The following is a 23,827-nucleotide window of genomic DNA, read 5'->3' as shown; positions in this document are numbered from 1 at the left end:
AGATGTGGTGGCTAGCCAGGGACAAACCCCAATGCGGGGAAACCCTTTGATCAAATCTTCTTTTATCTTCAATAGTTCAGCAGAGAGAAATAGTACAAAATCTGAATTCTGTAATTTTATATCAGCAGCAGCAAACCGTAGATTAGCAAATTCAAACTTGGTCAAACTAGCTGAAATTGACCTCTAAAATGCTTGGTCAATTTCTGGTCAACTTGTTCTCGAACAGCCTGAAGAAACAACCCTTGAACAACCCCAAAAGTATAGTCAATTTGCAGATTTCTGAAGTCAACTGTAGCCCTAAACTAGGGCAGTCAACACCGATCAAACCAGAGGTCAGATCACCTCGATTTTTGTGCCAAAAATTGCGGCCTGCCTAGGAGAGGCAACCACACCCAATCCGCACTTCTGGATGGTCAACGCTTGGTCAACACTGGTCAAAGAGATGACTTGCTGCCCTAGCATCCTTCTTTCTGCGTCTTCCTTGCCCTAGGACGTCTTCCTTTCAGCCACACGTGTGAGAGAGAGAGAGGCTCCTTTTATGCGTAGGAGAGAGAGAGAGAAGATGAGTGAATTGAATTGTCCAAATGAGGAGAATGCTCCTTGTATTTATATGCAAACGTTGAGGATGAATAGACGTGACTGTTGGGCTTCTGAGCCTACATAAGTTTGCTGGCCGACCTTGACAATTTGTCCATAATCAAAATAAATTCATATCTCCATAAATACTTATCGGAATCGGATGATCTTTAGATCAATCCTACACCTCTTGATGAGAGGAATCTAGGAAAAATATTAGAAGCCATAAATAAGGTGATCCACATGGAGTTTGGCCCTAGTTGCCAATTTTAACACTCCCTCTCAACTAGGGAGAACTTCATCTGCAATTCGTTAGACCGTTGCTGCTATCCATCCATCAAATGCACTGTCCTGTATAGCTTGACCCCACTCTGCTCTGCTTTGCTCTGCTCGAACTATGAAGAAGAAGAAATGATCGAGGATGTATCATACCATCCTCCACTGACCCGAAGTCAGTCTCAGAGTGTGAACCACTCTCACTGATCCCAGATTAGTATCATTGATCCCAGATCAATGGAGGTCATCCTAGCATAGGGAGTACGTTAGATACAATGATGCGTCCATCGATAATGCTACTATGGTCCCTATCCTCATTTCCCTGCTCATTGATCAAATGGGAGGTACTTCCCATGAGTCCTAGACTGCATGGGTAGGATGCCTCAACAGGAGAACTAATCATCCTGTCCATAGGAGAACGAATCATCCTGTCTAGTGGATGCCACGGAGAACTAATCATCCTCGCCTACAAGGGAACTAATCATTCTGTTCCACAGTCGCCACGGAGAATGAATCATCTTGGCCCATAGGAGAACTAATCATCCTGTTCCATAGTCGCCACGGGGTGTCACAGGGGAAGGTTGAACCTTTACCCTGTACATAGTGCACCACCAGTGGATGGTGAGTCACCCTGTGGTCACATATTGCTCCAAGAAGTACCCCGCGCCCCCTTGGAGCTCCCAGAGCTCAATAAATCATACTCGACCCTCATAAGAGGTTCTCTGAACGACACCAAGTCGTTCTTGGAAAGTCAGGAATTTGACCTTTCCTAGGGGCTTTGTCAAAATGTCGGCGACTTGTCCATCTGTACCAATATGTTGGAGCCTTATTGCTCCTCGCTGCACCATATCTCGAATATAGTGGTACTTGATATTGATATGCTTGGAGCGATCATGAAATACGAGATTCTCTGATAAACGGATCCCGCTCTGGTTGTCACACAGAATCACGGTGGTATCCAATGTAAATCCAAAAAACTCACTGAAGAGCTTTCGCACCCAGACTGCCTCACAGGAGGCCATGCTAGCAGCAATGTACTCTGCTTCGGCAGTGCTCAAAGCCATCGACTTATGCTTCCTGCTCATCCAGGATATCGAGGCAGATCCCAAAGGGAAACAACACTCGGAAGTGCTCTTTTGGTCCACCACATTGCCTGCCCAATCAACATCAGTATACTCAAGTAGTCTCACATCTCCCACAGTGTATCTCAACCCATGAGTGATTGTGCCACGAAGATATCTCAACAGATTCTTGGCACCAATCCAATGTGAGTGGTGAGGCTCAACCATATGTTGACTCAATGTGTTGACTGCAAAGCATATATCTGGACGGGAGTTCACTAAGAACATTAATGCTCCGACGAGTTGACGATACTCGGTAGCATTTCGTAAAACAGGTCCGGCAACACTACCGCTTAACTTCTTGAAGTCAAGCTCCATTGGGGTAGTTACGGGCTTGCAGTCCACCATGCCGAATCTCTCCAATATCTTCACCACATATTTTCCTTGAGATAGGAAAATCTCCCCTGGTTTCTGCCAGACTTCCAGTCCTAGGAAATAGTGCATAAGTCCTAGGTCTTTCATCTCGAACTCAGAGGGTCTGCACTTGTTAGAAAGAGGTCGTCAACATACAGCACCAGTATGAGAGGCTTGTCATCTATAACCTTAAAGTAAAGGTTAGGGTCGACTTCACTCCTAGTAAATCCCAGCTTCATCAAGTAGCTATCGATCCTCTCATACCATGCTCAGGGTGCTTGCTTTAGCCCATAGAGGGCCTTCTTCAACTTGCACACATGAGATTCTCGATCATAAATTTCAAATCCTTCATGTTGCTCCACATAGACCTCCTCTTTGATCGAACCATGTAAGAACGCAGTCTTGACATCCATCTGATGTAGGTTCCATCCTTGCGAAGCAGCAAGGGCTATGATCGAGCGGATGATGGTATATTGGGCAACAGGTGCAAATATCTTGTCATAGTCTATACTTTCCTTCTGGGAGAAGCCACAAGCGACAAAACGAACCTTATACTTTTCCGCACTTCCATCAATTGCATGCTTTATCTTGTAAAGCCATTTTGAAGTGACAACTGCTTTGTCCTGGGGTCTGGGGACCACATCCCAAACATCGTTTTTCATAATGGACTCATATTCCTTGGTCATAGCATCCTTCCATACTTGATGCTTGACAGCATCTGTGAATGACGAAGGCTCATTTTGGATGATTGTGCTCATGATGGTCAGGTATCCCTGATACCTGTTAGGCTTCATACTTTCACGGAAGGTTCCTGTGGGTGCAATGTGTCCTTCAACATCATCAAGTGTCCCCCTAAGCCATGAAGGCCTCTTCCTAGAAGAGGAAGGCTCTTGCGGAGGAGGATCAATAGGATCCATAGGTTCTTCCACATCAGGCATCGTCTCATCTTCCTTTTCCTTCGGTTCCCCGGTGTCAGCTTCTTTAGATCCCTTTAAAGTAGGAAGATTGTCTACTTTGCTAAGAGCCATATCTTCGTCAAAGGTGACATCATGACTAATCTCGACTTCCCTTTGACCAGCTACATAGATTCTATAGCCCTTAGTATTTTCGCTATAGCTCACAAAGATTCCTTTCTTTCCAGATGCACCCAATTTATTCCTTTTCACTTACGGCACATGAAAATATACAGGGCTTCCAAAAATTCTAAAATGAGATACGTCAGGTTTCTTACCGGTGAACATTTCTTTGGGAGTCTTGGAACCCAATGCTTGATGAGGGCATCGGTTTTGTACATATACGGCAGTATTTGCAGCTTTGGCTTATAGAAACTTCGGATGTCTTTGATCATGGAGCATAGCACGGACAACTTCCACAATTGTAAGATTCTTCCTTTTCGTCACACCATTCTGCTCAGGAGTATATGGTGTAGTAGTTTCCCTCTTAATGCCAGCCTCTTTACAAAAGTCGTGAAACTCATTAGATTCATATTCAGTCCCATTATCAGTCCTTAAGGTCTTGATCTTCTTTTCGGTTTGATTCTCGATCAAGGCTTTGAAGTGTCGAAACCAGGAGAACACGTCATCCTTCTTTTTCAAGAAGTATATCCAAGTATTGCGAGAATAATCATTTGTAAAAGTGAGGTAATATAAATATCCTCCCAAGGAGTTCACTCAGACATATCCGGTATGATGCATGTGAACTCCTTGGGAGGATATTTATATTACCTCACTTTTACAGGTGATTATTCTCGCAATACTTCCTCCGACCTGATATAATGAATCAACTTGAAACCCAAGAGTAAAAGCATCTTTAAAGTTCTTTTTCCATACACGTACCTTGCCATCGTTGAAAGCCACCTTGTAGCCTTTGTCTTCCATTGCCGAAATGGACACCAGGTTCTTTTTGAGATCAGGTACATATAATACATCTTGTAAGTGGATGGTATTACCTTGATTCAATTGAAGAGTGACATTTCCTACGCCTTTCACGGGATATTTTGAATTATCTCCAAGAACAATTTCCAGGTTGGTTTCTTTCTCTATCAGATTATAGAGAGCTTCTTTGTAACCAGTGAAGTGCCTTGAGGCACCACTATCAATAAGCCAATTTCCCAGCGAGTCCGAGGGAGCAGTAGTAGATAGAGCAGCTGGTAGATAATATTCATCTTGCTTATTGTTAACAGTGTTAGATTCATACCTGGAATTTCTTGCCTTCTTGAATGGTTGTCCTCTTCCTTGATTTCTGACACTTCTTTTACCTCTGCCATTTGACCTGCCATTCCTTTGATTGCCTTGAGAGGGATTTTGATCATCGTCCTGGTGTGAGTCCCTTTTATTAGGGCACTCCCTTGCATAGTGACCCGTTTTATTGCAATTGTAACATCGTCCTTTTCTTCCACCCGTTGGTCTTGCCTTTCCTTTGAATTTAGCCCCGGAATTGTTTCTTCTTTTAGTATGAGAAGAAAAGGCAGAGGGGTGACCTTTAAGTATGGGCATTTCTTGCTCTTCCATCCTCGTTTCTTCTTGAATGCATCTAGCCATTAATTCCTCAAATCCAGGAATTACGTTATTGTTGATAAGAGTAGTCCTGAATATATACCATTCAGATGGTAGTCCTCCAAGAGTTGTGAGTGTCATTTCCTTGTCAGGAATTACTTCCCCAATAGATAGGAGATCGTTCTTGATCTCGGTGATTCTTAAGAAATATGCTTGCATACTCTCATCTTTGCCCTTCTTAATTTCCTTCAGCTTATTTCTAAGAAACAAGACTTGATTTGTATCATTAACTTTAAGTAAACTCACCAGTCTATTGTAGATTTCCTTGGAGGTGTTCATCTCGGAAACATAGGCCACTAAGCGCTTGTCGATAGAGTCCTGGATGATCTTCCTTGCTTTGACTTCTCCCTTGGTCCATTTGTTCCTAGCAGCAGCGGATGCATTTGATGGAGGCTCAACAATTCCGCCTCTCACATGGTCGAACACTTCCTGTTCTTCTAATATTAGATCGAGAGACATCTTCCATCTGTGATAGTCAGACTTCTCATGGAGTTTGTTTTCAACAGGGAAGTGTGTTGAGGACCCCATGATTTATTTCAGATAGCCTTGCCAACCTTCTCTTCGGTGACTGCTCTTGCTCTTGCTCTTGCTTGGGCTTTGTCTTCACCTCAGCTCTGATACCATGTTAAATTATGGTATGTTCTATGCTTAGAGCAATTTAATTATTTTTCTTCTTATTAGCCACAGATTAGCAATCACATATACATTAAGTAAAGTGCAGATAGAACATTAAATGATCAACAGAAAACAAGGCAAGACAAAAGACACAAGATGTGGCAGCTAGCCAGGGACAAACGCCAATGCGGGGAAACCCTTTGATCAAATCTTCTTTTATCTTCAATAGTTCAGCAAAGAGAAATAGTACAAAATCTGAATTCTGTAATTTTATATCAGCAGCAGCAAACCCTAGATCAACAAAGTCAAACTTGGTCAAACTAGCTGAAATTGACCTCTAAAATGCTTGGTCAATTTCCGGTCAACTTGTCCTCGAACAACCTGAAGAAACAACCCTTGAACAACCCCAAAAGTACAGTCAATTTGCAGATTTCTGAAGTCAACTCTAGCCCTAAATTAGGGTAGTGAACACCGATCAAACCAGAGGTCAGATCACCTCGATTTTTGTGCGAAAAAGGGCGGCCTGCTTAGGAGAGGCAACCACACCCAATCCGCACTTCTGGATGGTCAACGTTTGGTCAACGCTGGTCAAAGAGATGACCTGCTGCCCTAGCGTCCTTCTTTTTGCGTCTTCCTTGCCCTAGGACATCTTCCTTTCAGCCACGTGTGAGAGAGAGAGAGGCTCTTTTTATGCGTAGGAGAGAGAGAGAAGATGAGTGAATTGAATTGTCCAAATGAGGAGAATGCTCCTTGTATTTATATGCAAATGTTGAGGATGAATAGACATGACTGTTGGGCTTCTGAGCCAACATAAGTTTGCTGGCCGACCTTGACAATTTGTCCAAAATCAAAATAAATTCATATCTCCATAAATAGTTATTGGATCTTTAGATCAATCCTACACCTCTTGATGAGAGGAATCTAGGAAAAATATCAGAAGCCATAAATAAGGTGATCCACATGGAGTTTGGCCCTAGTTCCCAATTTTAACAGGTTTGTTCTCGTGAGCTAGATATTGGAGATGATCATCGATTCATTCATTTTTATCGCTCATGTTAGAGATATGATCAAGAGGAGTACTCCACTTCAAGACTAGGGTGAGGGTTTCATCCCTTAGAGCTAGGGATATTTATATAGGGATATGCTTGCCTTATCAAATCAGAAATATATTTTGTTGCTATGTTATTATGCATATTTTCTTCTTTTCCAAATTCAGCTTTATTTAAGGAAAAAAAATGTTCAATTTTTGCAAAGTGCATGTAATCTTTTGGAAGAGGGAGGAGAGGAAAAGAAATTTTAAAGTGGTAGAAGCTATTCCAAGAACCGAGATGCCACAAGGTAGGTGCATCCCACTGTTGTTTCAAACGCAATACATGTCCCACGGAGGAGGAGAGGAACCTGTAACCGAACAATCATGATGCTAGTAGGAGATGCAAATCTTTTGGAAGGGAAAACTTTAATTTTTCACACATGGATACACATATTGTCATCTCAAAGACATCGTTTTTATGCATGCAAACATTGTTGTAAAATAAAGGCTCTTCTCAAGGGAAATGGCATATAATGATGAGCTCCGTTGCTTCCATCCAATATCATTCAATGACTTTGAAGGAAAACAATCAATAAAATGTCAAATTAATTAACTAAAAAAAATCTTCTTCCTTTTGAAAGTTGTGAGGTCAAATCTAAGAAAGTAAAAGGAATCAATAAAATGAGAGTCATAGACCTTCTAGAGAAGACCCTGAGAGATCCCTTCCTAAAATTCCTAGAAATTCTCACCTCTCACACTTTCCTCTATTAAATCTCTTCCAATACACCTCTAATTAAGTAATTCTTCTAAATTTGCTGATCAATTGGTCTTCACTTGTGGCATCTAATGCCAGAAATGGATTCCCATCTGGAGCACGTCCTTCAGTCCGATTTTCTGTTTAGTAAGGTAAATAAGTGTTGACCAATGTTGGTGCCCAACTTTCAAATGCCAGCATGTTGTTGAGGAATCAGGCCTACCTATCAGCTGAAAACCCTTGACCCTATATACAATAAGACGATCAAGTACCTCTGGGATGATTGCATTAATTTCACTTTAAAGAACTCCAATAAAATTGTAAGTTGGAAGAACTTCCATAAAATCTTATGGTGGAAGAATGCCATATGAGTGTTTTGAAAATTATTACTAATTGCAATGCTAATGTGTTCATTAGTAAAAGGCGTGTGTATGTTGTATCTCAATTTTATTTTGTCAATATTCTGAAACTTAAATTTGCTTGCTTTCTTTTATTTTGTAGTCGTTAATTCTTTGATGTCAGTTTAGTATTTTTTTTAAATGGTTTGAAAAAGTCAATTATATTTTTCTAAATGATTTCCTGTGTTGTAGGTTGCACCCTATGAACGACCTGCACTAAGCAAAGGATTTTTATTACCTGAGGGTACGCTATTCATGTTGTCTTTTCATTGTCCAATAAAGGAAGATATCAAAAACAAAAATGACAATATAACATTTATGATTATTGGAAAGGCTTATTTAATACCATATGTTTTGTTTTCTCAAAAGAACCCTTTTTTTCTCTCTAAAACCTGTCTAGCAACAGCTGATCTATTCTATTGGAGATGATATGACGAACTGAATATATATTCAAAGTTACTCTCTTTCTTTCTAGCTTAGCATACACATGTCAGTTGATTCTATTCCTAAATTGATATCTGGCTGGAAGTTAGAGTTGCAGTAGAAAATGTAACAGGCCCTATTTGTGCAAAAGAATCCTGAGAGATTAAATACCTTAAAGCGCTTTGACCAAGATGGGGAAGGGGTGCATGTAGTAAATGAACCCTGCAATATCCATCAATTAGGTTCTTAACTACTAAGACAGATGCACACCTTTCTAGCAACATAACATAAAACTGTAGCAGTTGCCAAGTATGAAATCCTGCATGGTTCTAAGGATGTTGCTGTTTATTGTTTCCCCCGGAGTGGTCAAATTTCTATAACAGGAATTCCACATTAAACAATAGTCATGAGGTACACTATCCTTTCAATTAGATATGCAAATATATGCACTTTTGGACATTTCTGTATGGATAGTCACACTTTAACTTGACCAGCATGGAAAAAGCATTTAAACATTCCTGTATATATTTTTCTTTGATTCTTGGTCTCTGGGGTTTTGAATTTTTCAATTTACTTTACCTTTTATTTAATTTTAGTTCATCTCTTTTACTAATCTCTCTCGAAGCTAGCTACATGAGCCAAAATTTTCTATAGTAAATTTGGTTTAGGAGTTGATTTCTACCTAAAGTTCTGTTCAAGGAAAACAAGCAAAATTTACGTTTTATTAATTTTAGTTCATCTCTTTTACTAATCTCTCTCGAGGTTAGCTACATGAGCCAAAATTTACTATAGTAAATTTGGTTTAGAAGTCGATTTCTACCTAAAGTTCTGTTCAAGGAAAACAAGCGAAATTTACTATTGTAAGTTTGGTTGAGAAGTTGATTTCTACCTATAATTTTGTTCAAGGAAAACAAGTTTTTCTAAAGCAAGGTCGCAGGAAACTTCACCCACCATTTTTCTGCTTGGAAACATTTCCAGCATGGATATGGGGACAAAATGCCCCAGAAACTCCTTGGAAGTATTTCTGGGTCATTTCTGTAGAAATTTCTGCATTCTTCTACTTTTAATGCAAAACAGAATCTTCACCTCACAAGGAGGTTTCTTGGCTCTGGTTACTGTGAAATTCAGCCTTCGGGTTGATCTGAAATATTAATTTATAAGAGTAAACTGTGGACAATATTTCATCTCAGTTCAACCCAACATACTAGGAAGCCCAATAGAAAAGGTACCAAACATATGTGAACAAGTTTCAGTTTATAGGGCACACTTTTCCAAGCATAAATCACACGAGTTGTCTTTAGTGTGACTTTTTGGAAGCTTTTCCAGTCGGCTTTTCCGGTCTATTTTCTCGAAAATCCGGCAGGAATTTATTGAAATCACCAGCTTGATGGGGAAAGCCTGCACAATCGAAGTGCCCTGGGGTTTTTCAGGCTGCTGAATCCATACATACAGTCCAAAAACCAGTTTAAATAACGCAAATCAAGATTTCACCTCAATTTTTCCGCCGGATTCTGGCACTGGAAAGTCCAAAAAGTCGCACTAAAGACAACTCTTAAATCAAATCTGAAATCACTTTAATTGCTGCAGATTTTACAGCAGAAAATATGCTCTCTTAGCTTCCAATTATATGTTAATTGTTAATTAACTCGACACTTTCAATGCTTATATGTGTCAAAGTAGGATGAAGCACATGTACATACAACAGCTTTATCACAAAGCTGGTAGAGTCCTTAAGCTCTCCCAAACCTTTTATATATATATATATATATATAGAAAGTGTGAAGCACATGTACATACTACAGCTGTATCACAAAGCTGGTATAATCTTGCAAGCTCTCTCAAACCATAGCTAGGGAAAACCATGAAAACCCTAGCCACCACAAAAAATCTCCAACAGGCAAGCATTCACTAGGAGGTCCTCTTTGGCTTCAAAACATCTTCTTACTCCTCAATCAATATCCTCCAGTATAAACTCTAGCTTCTTTGCCTCCTTAGGTAGAACAACCTTGAACTTATCTAACAACCTGTTGTACCTATTTCACGTACGCAGTCCTTGGCTGCAAAAACTACGCCAGGAAACCAACTCAACCAGCCTTTAGGTTCAAGCTGGTCCTTGAACCAGAAGGGGCTCCCTCAGTGGTTACGAGGCTTTGTTTAACGCTGTTCACCTGTCAATGAACAACAGCCTTTGAAGCAAAATGGCCAGATTTATGGTTTTAATTAGGGGTGGTTGGCGATCAATGACAATTCCTATTCATGATTAAAGGCCTCTCTCATAGGGTCCCTTCAGAATGTGTTAGCTTCCAGCCTGACAAAATGACTTAGCTTTTCAAGGATTATGATAGAAGAATGTAAGGAGATTCCTAATAATTAAGCAGTCAGACAGACTTCTTAACAACTAGGGAAATTTGGATGCGTGTAGAAGATTTCTATAGCCCAACAAAAATATATTCAAAGGCAACTGAAGGCCAAACTGAAACCAATTCTAAGAGGAGCTATTTTGGACAGATAGTCCAATAAGCTAATATATTTTAATGGCTATCAGAAGGCATAAAGCAAAAACCAGTCAAAGAGGAGTTATCTTGGACAAACAGTCCAATAAGCTAATATCTTTCTAAAGGTTATGATTTTACAAGGGATTTCAGAGAGATTAAGACTTAATCTACACTTACCCACACCTTCATATAAATGCTTTGAACATGTGTAGAAATAAGATATGAAACACTAGAAAGACATACTACAAGACACAAATTTTGTCCAACTGGAGTCGAAAGGCTTTCATTAGAAATACTATAATAGAAGCTATTACAAAGTGAAGAGCCTTGGCATCAAAAGCCCACACATATTACTTCAATTGATGAAGTATTTATACAATTTCCTCACAAAATATTTTGATAAAAATATCAAGAGCTATTACAAATATCTGAAAACTGTATTACAAAAATAGAACACAAATAAAGGTAACTAAAACTATTTGAAGAGTTCTGGTACTATCCTTAAGGATTTATGTTGATAAAGAAGAGAAATTCGAATTTGATTGCAACTCATATTTGATGAGGTGGCCTCCAAGTCACTAACTGTTTTTGAGCTTTTTCTCCCGAATTTCTTAAAAATAGGGTCCGGTCATCCCTTCGAATATCTCAATTCAAGCTAGATGTGTAAAAATTGAGAGAGGTTTTTGTAGTCTAGTATCTTAGGAACAAAAACCTCCTCCAGTTTCCCAAGATTCATCTCTGATTATCCACAATATGTTCTGCAAAAATGTGGCTTAAACATGACATTGCACAGTCAGAAAATAAGGCTAAAAATGATGAGAGTGTATCTCCAAAACCATAATAGATGTTAGAAAACTGAGAGAGGTTTTTGTACATGAGGATGTTGGAAACAAAAACCTCTTTCAATTTTTGAAAATTCATTTCCACTGGCTCAGAAACCGCATTTGAAAACACTGACTAAAAACAGGAAAATTCAGGAAACTATGGCTGCAAAGCTTCATACGAATCTCCCAAACCATAACAACTGTTAGAAATCCGAAAGAGGTTTTTGTACATGAGGATGTTATCAACAAAAACCTCTTTCCGATTTTGAAAATTCATTCTCATCTGTTTGTAAACCATGTTTGAATTTAATTTATTACATCATTTAATCATATTTAAATGCATGATTAACTAATTTAACCAGCTAATGAAACTTAAATTTACGTTTTGACGGCACATTTACTCTTGCAGACCCATTTATTATTTTTAAACTACTAAAACCTATTATATAAGCAAATTTAAATTATCAAAACTAATCATGTTACAACACAACCCTTATAAAATAGAGAGAGATGAACTAATGAAGAGTACACACAACCCTTACAAAATAAAGAGAGATGAACTAATGAAGAGTACACTGGAGTGAGAGGGGTGGGGGGTGGGGTGGGCGAGTCCTCAACTCTCCTCACATCTCTATTGCAAGATGATGAATGGATAGTTTAGTGAAAGGACTCTTTCCTTGCTCGTGGGCCTTAACCCTTACAAGCAACATATCTCTAACAAGTAGGTCCACCCATGTTAAATGCTATACTCCAAGAGAACACATGTCAAGCTTCAAGGTGTTGTCAACAATTGAGGCTCCGCAAGATATGTCCATTGTTCCTCTAAAGCAATGTGCTCTTCTAGGTCCACCACACTTACATGACCACTCCGTCAACCCAAGCTAGCATTAGTCAAGTAAAAGCCTTTGCACAAGTGATCTAAGTGCACCCATGCCATATAATCCTTAATGTCCTTCACTGGATTGCCAAGGGCTTCTCATCGCAAGGTATCCTCCAAGCAAGCTAATTGATCTTTGTGTGTCAATCATGAAGAAGTCACCAAGTTATCTCAAGTTTTGTACTTGTAGTGTTGCAAGGAAGAATCCCACATAAGCATCAATATTCAAGCAAGGTCTAGCTATCCAAGAGTAGGCCACCTCTACGTGTGCATGTCCATCACAAAACAATCAAGAGTCATCCATACGACATGCACTGTTATCACATAAGCACTTTCAAATATGGTGTAGATTGGGCCTAAACCCTTACAAGCAACCTATCTCTCACAAGTAGGTCCACACATGTTAAGTGCTACACTCCAAGAGAACACATGCCAAGCTCCAAAGTGATGTTGTCAACAGTCAAGTCTCCATGAGATATGTCCAACACTATGTTGTAGGAAACATGGCCCCCCTGTGTACCAATCACGTTTACATAGCGAAACACTGAAATGCGACTGAAACACGCTTGAAACACGTTTCGCATGTGGGAAACACATTTCATGCAGACTATGTTAAAATTTCCACGAAACTTTGCAACTACTTAGGGGCAGGCATATTGTATATATATATATATATATATATATATTCTGTAGGCTCCAAAACAAGGCTAAGGTTGGACAGGTAGGGGCCATCGAGCATTGATGTTGCTATGCCACATGGTGCACTCGTAGTTTCATGACTCATGAGCTTGCCCATTGGCAACGCTATGGGGGTAAGCATGGTGACGTGGACAATGGGGCCTACATATATTGTGATGTGGCATAGCCACGTGAGATATAATGTGGCAATGACCGTTGATTTGGGGTAGCATCGAATGTGCTCTAAGCCTCAAATTTTGCAGGGTGGCTTGGGTGCAGGTATTCCAAAGAACCTAGAAAGCGTTTTGGAAAATTGCACCCAAAGGTGATTTTAATTAAAAGAATCAATATTTTTAATGGGGTTCCTAAGTCTAAACTTAGGAAAATTAAAATATTAATGGGTATTAATCTAATAAGGGGTGAAACTTCTAGAAAAGCCCATGGACCGAGCCAAAACGATCTGAGCCTTTGATTATGTTTTAATCTAGGCTGTTGGTTGTCCAACAAGAAGATATAAGAAGGGGCTTGAGGGTCATTTGGAAAACACATAGAGAGATTGAGAAAATCGATTTTCTCAAGTGAGAAGTTCTCAGGAGGAAAATCGATTGAGGAGATCTTGCAGCAGAGGGGCAGTGAGAATCCGGGAGAAGGAATTTCTGGAGAGTGCTAGGAAGAGGGAGAACAAAAAGACGTCTAGAGGAAGGCTGGCGCTGGTCTACGCAGTGATGACGCAGAGGCAACACAGTCTACTTGCTGGTGAGGGAAGTTGAAGTTCAATTGCCGGAAGCTAGGGTGAGTCTGGGAGGCAGAAAGTTGATTTCTCAGCCAACAGAGGATCCAGAGCTGAGGCAACGTAATAGGCAGGAGGGGTGATGCAGAAACTGCCCAAGGTGACGCAGTTCTGCACAGAGGCCATGTAGAGGGTGACGCAGAGCCTCCAGAGCAGCAAGATTAGTCACTGATTCTCTAGTGATAGGGTGAGATCATTTCACCAGTCTTTTGTTCAGTATTCTCTTTGTATCAGATTGCTAGTTGAGCATCCTAGAATTGTACTCAGAATTTTCTCCTACATAATAATAAACCCTCAGAGCTGCTGCACTAGTTTTCCCGCATTGGGTTTTTCTGGGGACTATTTGTCCAAAAATAATTGTGTCCTATGTGTTGTATTTTTCTTTCTTGTTCAGTATTTTGTCTCTGTATATATGTAAATTAAGTGAAGGTTGCAGATGTATTTGCTTCGAAATTTACCGTAGAATACAGTAAATAACTTGCATGATTTAATCAAGTAGGAGAAGTAACATCAATTTGCTGCAATAGGGATTCCGGCTTAGGAATTTTCACATGGTATCAGAGCTAGTGCAGGTGAGACAAGAAGAGCAGAACTAAAAACCCCAGCGCTGAGCAGAAGGGGAAATCGAAAAGCTGCAGGAGGCAACAAGTCGAAACCCTAGAGGGTTTGCGCAGTTCTAGCCGAAGGATCGAAAATTCGAGGTAGTCTCTCTCCGAGTGAGTTGACGAAGAGAAAGAGCTTCTAGTTCGAATTTTGTCGTGGCAGAGGGAGCAACGCTAAGCCTTAGTGTGAGGAGTAGTTGGTGGACGCAGATTTTTCAGTGGGCAACTTTGCCAGGCTGAAAAGACGTCAGAAGAAAGAAGCAACAGAGCATAGTGAGGGAATACTTCCTCAGTGATTTCTTGTCGAGGAAATCATCATTTCTCAATTGCTGAGCAACAGAGGAGCAACAACTTACCAACTCCATCAAGGAGTGTGTAAGCCAGCCTAGGAGCTACGCAGTAGGGAGAAAGAGGGAGCTGTTTGACAGTTTTTGGAGGAGATGGAAACCAATGGCTTGAGGGATCAGGACAAGTTGGATGGGGCTTCCAACTATGCCATCTGGAATGCTAGGATGACTTTCCTTCTAGATGAGCATGCCCTCAAGATGTATGTTGATAATGTGCTAGCTGTCCCAGCGGATGTAGATCCACTGAAGAAGTACAAAGCTGAGATGGCTAAGGCAAAGAGGATGATCCTAGATGGAGTCAAGGATCATATTGTGTGCCACGTTACAAGCAAAGGGACCGTTAAGGAGATGTGGGATGCCTTGGCCACATTGTATTAGGGATCTTTCGAGCAGCGGAAGATGTACTTAGAGCAAAAGCTGAGATCTTCTTAGATTCAAAAGGGGGAGCAAGTGGATCCGTTCCTCACGAAATTGAAGGAGACCCGTGATGCGCTGTCAGCTGCGGGACATACACCTCAAGACTCGGAGTTAGTGAGACTAGCTCTAAATTCTGTCTCAGATGATTTGTAGATCTTTGTCCAGAGTATCCTGCGCAGAGCAACATTGCCAAATTGGGACGAGATGTGGGCAGCTTTGAAACAAGAAGAGCTGAGGAGAGACCTGCTCAAGGTCAAACTTGACAGGAGCAACAACAACAGTGGGTCGAAGCCTAAAGTGGAGGAAGAGGATAACACAACCCTTGCATCGAAGGGACAGCAGGGGCAATAGAGATGAAAGAGGACGTCTTCAAGGTGAAGTGCTTCAGATGTGGCAAGATAGGCCACTATGCATCCCAGTGTCCTTTGAAGAAATAGGACAAGGATGAGAAGCATGATCCCAAGGTTGTAGCCATAGAGATCGACGAAGAGTTGCCATGACAGCCGAGATACCTCCAGGAGGGAAGTGGGCTGATTTAGAACTGTAGTTCGATAGAGCTACAAATGGGTAAGATCCTTGAGGAGCCCACCTCTTAGATCATCACCTTGTTATGGGAGCCCATGTTCAGGAGTAGAGGGATGGTGGAGTTTCAGTTGGTGCCATGGAGTGTTGATTCGACAGATGTAGTGGCTAGGAGAGCTAGAGACTGAGCAACACAGAGCAGTGAGGCAACAATGCAAGGAGGCACAGTGCAGAGCTTTAGCAATGCAGTGGCTTCAGAGGCAGAATGGAACTAGCACCAGTCAGGATGTCAGCAATGAGTGTAGGTTTTAACTCTGTACAAAAATTACCTGCATACGAATTCTAAGAACAGAAAATAAACAATGCGAGAGCATAACACATAAAACACATATACACAGAGATTTTCCCCTGGATCCCAAAACCGGGACTACCAACTTGATTTTTCATTATATTCCTTTCAATGTTACAATACATATTTATACATGCCGAAGCATCCAATACCATGGACCGAAAACCATCGCGTCCAAAACCATGGACCGAAAACCGTCGCGTCCAAAACCATGTGTGAAAACCATGCACAAAACCATAGGTAGGTCCGCCCAACCTAATATAGGGTCTAAAAAAAATTTCCCCGGGGCGCTGCCCCAAACCCTGTAGAGGGGGGCTAACTGCCCCCCTCAAACGCCTCGTACAAGGGGGGCTGCCGCCCCCCCCCCGTGAACCCCTCGCTGTGCAGTCGACGCAACGAAGGGGGGTCTTTGCCCGCCCTCTAATCCCCTGATTAACTACGTGGGCTAGTCGTGCAAAGAATATAACACAACCCAACATTCTCCCACTTCTTGTTTTTTTCCACAGGGGGCCACAGGAGAGCTTAGTCATTTATCCAGCCCTGTAATGCCCATTGTTTCTCTACATCAAGAGAACTTCTCAGAGCTCACAGATTTTGTCAATGCATCTACAGTATTCTTCAAAGTGTTCACCTTTACCAACAACAACTTTTTGTCTTCTATCATACCTCACAAAGTGATACTGAACATCAATGTGCTTTGTCTTTGAATGATAAGCAGAGTTCTTTGCCAAGAAAATTGCACTTTGGCTGTCACAGTCTATCCTTATAGCTCCCTGTACTAACTCCATACTTGAACACAATCTCTGCAACCAAACTGCTTCCTTGCTTGCATGAGTGGCTGCCATGTATTCTGCCTTTGTAGTTGATAATGCCACTACAGAATGTTTCTTACTCATCCAACTGACTGCGCCTCCAAATAGGTTAAACACATACCCACTTGTAGATCTTCTTTGATCCAAATCTCCAGCCTAGTCTGCATCAACAAAGCCACGAATATCCAACACTTTGTCCAATCCTGGTCTTCCTTGGTAGCACAAACCATAATCACTAGTGCCACACAAATATTTGAAAACCCGCTTCACTGCTGTCTAGTGCTCCTTCCCTGGTTTTGACATAAACATGCTCAATACTCCCATTGCATGTGCAATGTCTGGTCTAGTACAAACTATTGCATACATCAGGCTACCGACTGCACTTGCATATGGAACACGGGACATGTCCTGATCTGAAATCACTTGTAAATGACCTCAGAGAATTAATAAAGGTATTGCACACTCATGTGCTAGGGTGTGCTTATGTTATTTTATGCAACGGATCGATAAGATTGCGAAATACATAGACACTGAAGCAGTTAGAGAAAAACATAATAGGCAAACATGTAAACAACAAGTTTAATAAGGAGTTCACCCAATACTCCTGGGCTACGTCTCCTGGTCCAACTTTCAGTGGTGGCCTCTCTATTATGTTTTCAAAGCAGAGGTTTTACAACAGTGAGCTCAATTTGAGTCTCACTTAACAGACATAAATCAGTAGGACTGTACTTGGATTTCCCAAGTCTCTGGAGTTCACAGACTCTCCTTACTGAATATTGACCTCTACTGGTCACAGTCGTATGAGTCCAATTTGAGGCTCATACATGACAGGCATATATAGAGGAGCTCGTTTGATCCTCTCAAGCCTTCTTTGGAGTACACAGAGTCTCTGACTCTCTCTGGCTTTGTCTAGCTCGATTCTGCCTTTGCTCTGTAGGTCAGCTCGGCTTCTTTTCTCTGTTCTCTGCTCTTCGCTTTCTGCGTCTAACTAACTCTTTTCTTCTCTGTCAATTTGTCGCTTTAAATCCAATCTGCTTCCTGACTGTTCGTTTTTGCTTCCCAGCTTTCTGGTTCTCCTGCCTCTGTCCGTTTGAATTCCTCTGTTCTGCGTCATCGTCACTGTGTAATGCCACACAGGGAGGTGGCCACCTGTTTCATAACGAACAGAGTGTCAGTGCTCTTTGAACGGTCGTTATTTCCGTTTGTTCCAAGATTGCCCGCGGAACTGATTCCTCTGCCAACTCATCGTTCATGCCGGACTTCAAATCTTATCCATTCGGCCTGTTTACCCTCTCGAATCTGGTCATCCATCGGATTGCTTGTCCGCCGTCGATTTGGAGCCTCCAGATCCTACAGTCTCTGTCCATATCGGGCGAGTAAGTAGCATGACGTTTACCCGTCCAATGTGAGCAGTTTTCTCTCTCTTCCATCGGACGCGTGTCACCCAGTGTATGGCATCGGGCGAGACTCGGTTGAAACCGTTTACCGTTCGAAGCCCTTTCGATATCCTGTTGGTTTTTGGTGTGGGACCCGCCTTTGACGGAATCGGCGATATCCGTACAGTTTTATGCTTTTAGGGTCCGAGCGCTCAGGGGCTTTTCCTTCTTTGAGGGGTTTGCCCGGCGATATGCGATTAGCAACTTGTCGCTAATCGCATATCAGAAACTGCCCCCGTTTCTCAAAAAGACCTCCCGTCTTGCCAATTTGTGCCAGCGCACGTTACCATGGGCCAACGGTCTGTGCACTTGACTGAGGGTCCTTGTTGCTCTGTGCTGTTCACAAATTACAACGGTTTAGAGGTTATTTCTGATAAGCTCGATATTTATAAGACTTTGAAACTTTGGCATGAATTTTACAAAGTTCATGAAAACTTAGAGAGTGTTTAAGGATCCAATTCGGATCACGGCGTTCCCACTGAAAAAGTGTTTGGACTACCAAAAGTTGGTTTTCAAGCATCGACTAAGTGAGGATATAGCTGTCTCACTTGTCCAGTCTCTATCCGTTTTGCACTACTTGGTTTTGAACCCTTGAGTCCAATCTTGAGGTACTCAACATCTCCTCTGCGCATCGTCCTCACCTTCCTGTCCAGAACTGTGTCTTCCTGCAACTCATTGAGATATTCAGGTAACAGATCATCAATAGAAGGCAATTGACTCTGCTCTTCGGGATCTTCAATTAATGAAGGTTCAAATAGTCTCAAGCTTTCTGCATTAACAACTGAGTAGATGTGCATGTAAGCTGGTAAATCAAGGCGAAAAGCATTCTCACCAATTTTCTCAAGTATCTTGAAAGGTCCATAACTTATTGGCTTTAGCTTCTTACCTTCACCTTGCATTCTGTCTTTGCTGATATACAGCCAGACTTGGTCACCAACTTGGAAACTATGCTCCATCCGATGCTTGTCATGCCTTGCCTTGTACTTGGCTTGGCTCTTTTCCAACTGTTCCTGTACTGCCTAGTGGATCTCTTGGATTTGTTCAATGAACTTGGTTGGCTTGTCCACATCACTGTGTCCATCAACCGCTATGTCTTTACCAAAGACAAAATCCAAGGGAGACCTTGGTGTGAAACCAAAACAGGGCTCAAAAGGAGATCTCTATGTAGAAGAATGTTTAGCACGGTTGTAAGCATGCTGCACATAACATAAGTGTTCATCCCAAAGCTTGGGATGCTTGCTGCAAATGCAATAGCCTTTGAGCAACTGGATCACTGTCTTGTTGACCACATCTGTTTGGCCATCTGTTTGTGGATGAAAGGCTGTGCTCTTCTTTAGTCTGGTGTCTATCAGTTCCCACAGACTCGACCTAAACTTCCCAACAAATCAGGAATCTTGATCCAATACAATGGAAGTGGGTAATCCAAAATGAACCCATACATGCTGAAAGAACAACTTTGTTGTTTGTTCAGCTGTAATCTGTTTGTTACAAGGTATTAAAATACATGTTTTGCTGAACCTATCCACAACAACATATAAATAGTCATGACCTTTTCTAGATTTAGGCAGTCCCCCAACAAAGTTAGTGGAAACACTTTCCCAAGGATGAGAAGGAACTAGTAGTGGAGTGTACAAGCCTAGTTTTCTATTGCTGAGCTTGCTTTTAGCACACATAGTACACCCTCTTACATATCTAGAAACCGTCTCATTCATTTTTGGCCAATAACAAAATCTTTGCAGCTGTGCAACTATTTTACTTACACTAAAGTGACCTGATATTAGAGAAGTGTGTGCTTCTCGAATTATCTTTACTCTTTCAGTTTGTGGAATGCATAACTTTCCAAAATGATACAAGAGTCGGTCACATGATAATCCAATTCTCCTACTTGTTTGCCATGACTTAAAGTTGCATATACATTTTTAAAATCTATATCTTGAGCATACTGTTCAATGTAGCTTTCATGCAATACTAAATTATGCTTAAGTATAGTAGATGCATTTATGATTGGTCTGGACAACATATTTGCAACTTTATTGTGTATGCCCTTTTTATATTTGATGACTAAATGAAACTGCTGTAGGAAACCCATCCACCTATAGTGTCTTGATTGCTACAACTTAGTTTGAGAGCGTAAATATTGAAGTGGTTGATGATTAGTATGTATAACTGTCTCTTTGCCCATTAAATAATGTTTCCACTTTTTCACACTTTGTAGCAATGCATACAATTCTTTATCATATGTGGGATAATTAACTACTGCATAATTAAATGTCTCAGAATGATAACATATGGGTTTACCGTGCTATATCAACACTGTTCCCATGGCATAGTCACTGGTATCTGTTTCAATCTCAAATGGTATTTGAAGATCGGACAGTGCTAGTACTGGTACTGTACTAATCTTTTCTTTCAAGGTGTTGAAGGCTTTCTGTTGTTTTCCTCCCCACTGAAACACCTTGTTCAATCCTGTCAAAGCATGTAAAGGAGATGCAATTAAGGAAAAGTTAGCAATAAACTTTCTCCAATATTGTGGTGCCCCTAGGAAGCTTTTAACTTCCGTAACAGATCTAGGTTTAGGCCAGTTTACAATGACTGCAACCTTAGAGGGATCTATTTTCAATTCACTACCCCCTACTATATGACCCAAATAATTCAAAGATGTTTTTCTAAATTCACATTTTGAGAGTTTAACATAAAGTTTTTCTCTTTTCAAAGCATCTAGAGTCTTCTTGACATGCTTCAAATGTTCTTCCCATGTTTTACTAAATATAAGAATGTTATCCAAATATACAATTACAAAATCATCAATAAACGGTCTGAGTACATCATTCATTACTCTCATGAAAGTAATAGGTGCATTAGTTAAGCCAAAAGGCATAACTAGCCACTCATACAATCCCTGCTTTGTTTTGAAGGAAGTCTTCCATGCATCTTGCTCTGCAAGTCTGACCTGATGATAGCCACTATGCAAGTCCAACTTGGAAAAATAAACAGCTTTTTTCAACTGATTTAATAGATCATCTATGCGAGGAAGGGGATAACAATTTTTGATCGTTATCTTATTCAGTGCTCGGTAATCAATGCACATTCTCCATGAGCCATCTTTCTTTCTCACCAAAACGATTGGAGACCCATATGGTGATGTGCTAGGTCCGATAAACCCTTTCTCGAGCAGCTCCTGTACCTGCTTCTTGATTTCTACATTCTCTAAAGCGGACAACCTGTACATTCCGATGTTAGGCAATGGAGCATCTTGCTGCAAATTAATATCATGTACTATTTCCTTTTGGGGTGGTAGACTTTTAGGTTCTTGGAATAGTATATCATATTCTGAAACAACTTTTTCTAAATCAGCTTGCTGTTTAGCATTACAGCCCTCAAATATATTGGTTTTATCAGGTTTCTTTTCCTTTACAACCATCAGTAAAAATTGCTTGCATGAATTTACAATTCTTTTCATCTGCCCTGAGTTTATGAGAGTATAATTATTTTTGAGTTTTTGAGCTCTTACAATATATTCGATTCCATCTTTAATGAGTTGATACTGGTTTTCTGCTCTATAGAAAATTGCTTTTCTATAATACAAGTAAGGACTTCTTAAAACAATTCCACATATATCCAAAGGAACTATATCTAACTCAACCCCATCTACAAACGCTGACCCAAAAGAAAACCTAAGTTTACATTGTCTAGTCACTTGTAGCTGTGCTTTATCACATAACCAATCTAATGGATATGGCTTCTTGTGAGGTGTAGTTAGTAATCCCAACTTTTTTACAATTGCTTCAGAAATTAAATTTACTTGTGAGCCACTATCAAACAAAGTATCAATCTTTTGATGCTTGGAGATAACTTGAATATGAAAAAGCTCATGCCTTTTCCTCTCATTTTCTTCACTATCAATAGATTGTGCAGAATTACTAGTAGATGCTTAAGAATTTTTACCTTTTATACCAGTGGCTGCAATTGTTGTTTCATCTCCTGAGTCTGACCCCAAATCTTTTTGAATAGCTGCAGTAGTCTTCTTCTTCTTGCCATTGAACTTCTTAGGTCTCAGCTTCGGATGCAAAATCCAGCATTGTTCATCATCATGCCCATCCTTTTTACAGTGAGTGCATGAAGACTTGATCTTTTGTACAACATTGGCCTTCCTCTCTTTCCATTTCTGTTTTCTCTTTTCCTTGTTCTTGCTTGCAGTGGGTTTGGATGATCCCCCAACTTTTGGGACCTCATTCTTGCCTCTAGCTTCTAGATGGGTAGTTTGTACAGAGATCTCATCTATACTAGTAGGGTTAAACATGAGAATGGTATGTCTCAAATAACTGTGTAGACCACCTATATATTTTAACAAAGTTTCAGGTGAGTCTAAAGAAATGTTTGGAATCAAAGCTCTTTTTCTAAATTCTTGAGTGTAGCCTTGTACACTTTGCCCTTTTAACTGGCGAAGAGTTTGCCAGCTCATCATGGCTTGCTGCATATAAGCTAGTGGATAGAATTGCTTTTTAATTGCTGAAACAAATTCATTCTAGAGAGATAGAATTTTACCATGCTTCTTCATGTCAACTTGTGTTCGGCCTTCCCACCATACCAAGGCGATAATCTGTCTAATCCAATTATCCAGCGTCTCTGCATTCAACTCTCCATCATATATAGGCAAATCAAATTTAACATCTAATTTAATCAAATATGTCTTCTTCTTATTTTCAAGGCGATTAGGAGGTGTGAGAAAGTTTTCTTCTTTCCCTTTGCCTTTAGAGTGGTCATGGAGGAGAGATTCTTCTGCTCCTTTATCTTTGGAGTGTGATGAATCTTCATCTCTACCTTTCTTGAATTCTCTATACATTTCCTCTACCATGGTCCTCATGGCCATGAAACTATCCATGAACTGGGGGTCTAATACCAAGGGACTTTCTTCTGACATTTTCTGCTTAGGATAGACTCTTCCAATTTTTGGGTTAGCTTCAACCAATTTTCCTTCTCCTAATTTAAGCTTTGACCTAGTTAGCATTCAACAACAAAATCTAGCACAAGCTTGTCTAACCTTAACAACCTAGAGTTTTGATACCACTTGATCTGAAATCACTTGTAAATGACTTCAGAGAATTAATAAAGGTATTACAGACTCGTGTTGGGGTGTGCCTATGTTATTTTATTCAATGGATGAATAAGATGCGAAATACACAGACACTGAAGCAGTTAGAGAAAAACATAATAGTCAAACATGTAAACAACAAGTTTAATAAGGAGTTCACCCAATACTCCTGGGCTACGTCTCCTGGTCCAGCTTTCAGTGGTGGCCTCTCTATTATGTTTTCAAAGCAGAGTTTTTACAACAGTGAGCTCAATTTGAGTTTCACTTAACAGATATAAATCAGTAGGACTGTACTTGGATTTCCCAAGTCTCTGGAGTTCACAGACTCTCCTTACTGAATATTGACCTCTACTGGTCACAATCGTATGAGTCCAATCTGAGGCTCATACATGACAGGCATATACAGAAGAGCTCGCTTGATCCTCTCAAGCCTTCTTTGGAGTACACAGACTCTCTGACTCTCTCTGGCTCTGTCTGGCTCGAT

General features: G+C 40.6%; 1 protein-coding gene across 1 annotated transcript in view; it reads left to right on the top strand.

The window, feature by feature from the left end:
- Positions 1 to 23,827, top strand: part of MDAR4 (monodehydroascorbate reductase 4) — a 122,994-nt gene that overhangs the window by 48,695 nt on the left and 50,472 nt on the right. The window contains exon 2 of the mRNA XM_089377433.1: positions 7,872 to 7,923. Coding sequence (XP_089233559.1) covers positions 7,872 to 7,923 — 52 coding nt within the window. The remainder of the gene's footprint in view (positions 1 to 7,871; positions 7,924 to 23,827) is intronic.

Source organism: Pinus tabuliformis, chromosome J (assembly GCF_031772625.1).
Source record: "Pinus tabuliformis cultivar Carrire ecotype Pingquan chromosome J, CPIR1, whole genome shotgun sequence".
Classification (NCBI taxonomy): domain Eukaryota; kingdom Viridiplantae; phylum Streptophyta; class Pinopsida; order Pinales; family Pinaceae; genus Pinus; species Pinus tabuliformis.
This window is presented reverse-complemented; position numbering and strand designations above follow the sequence as displayed.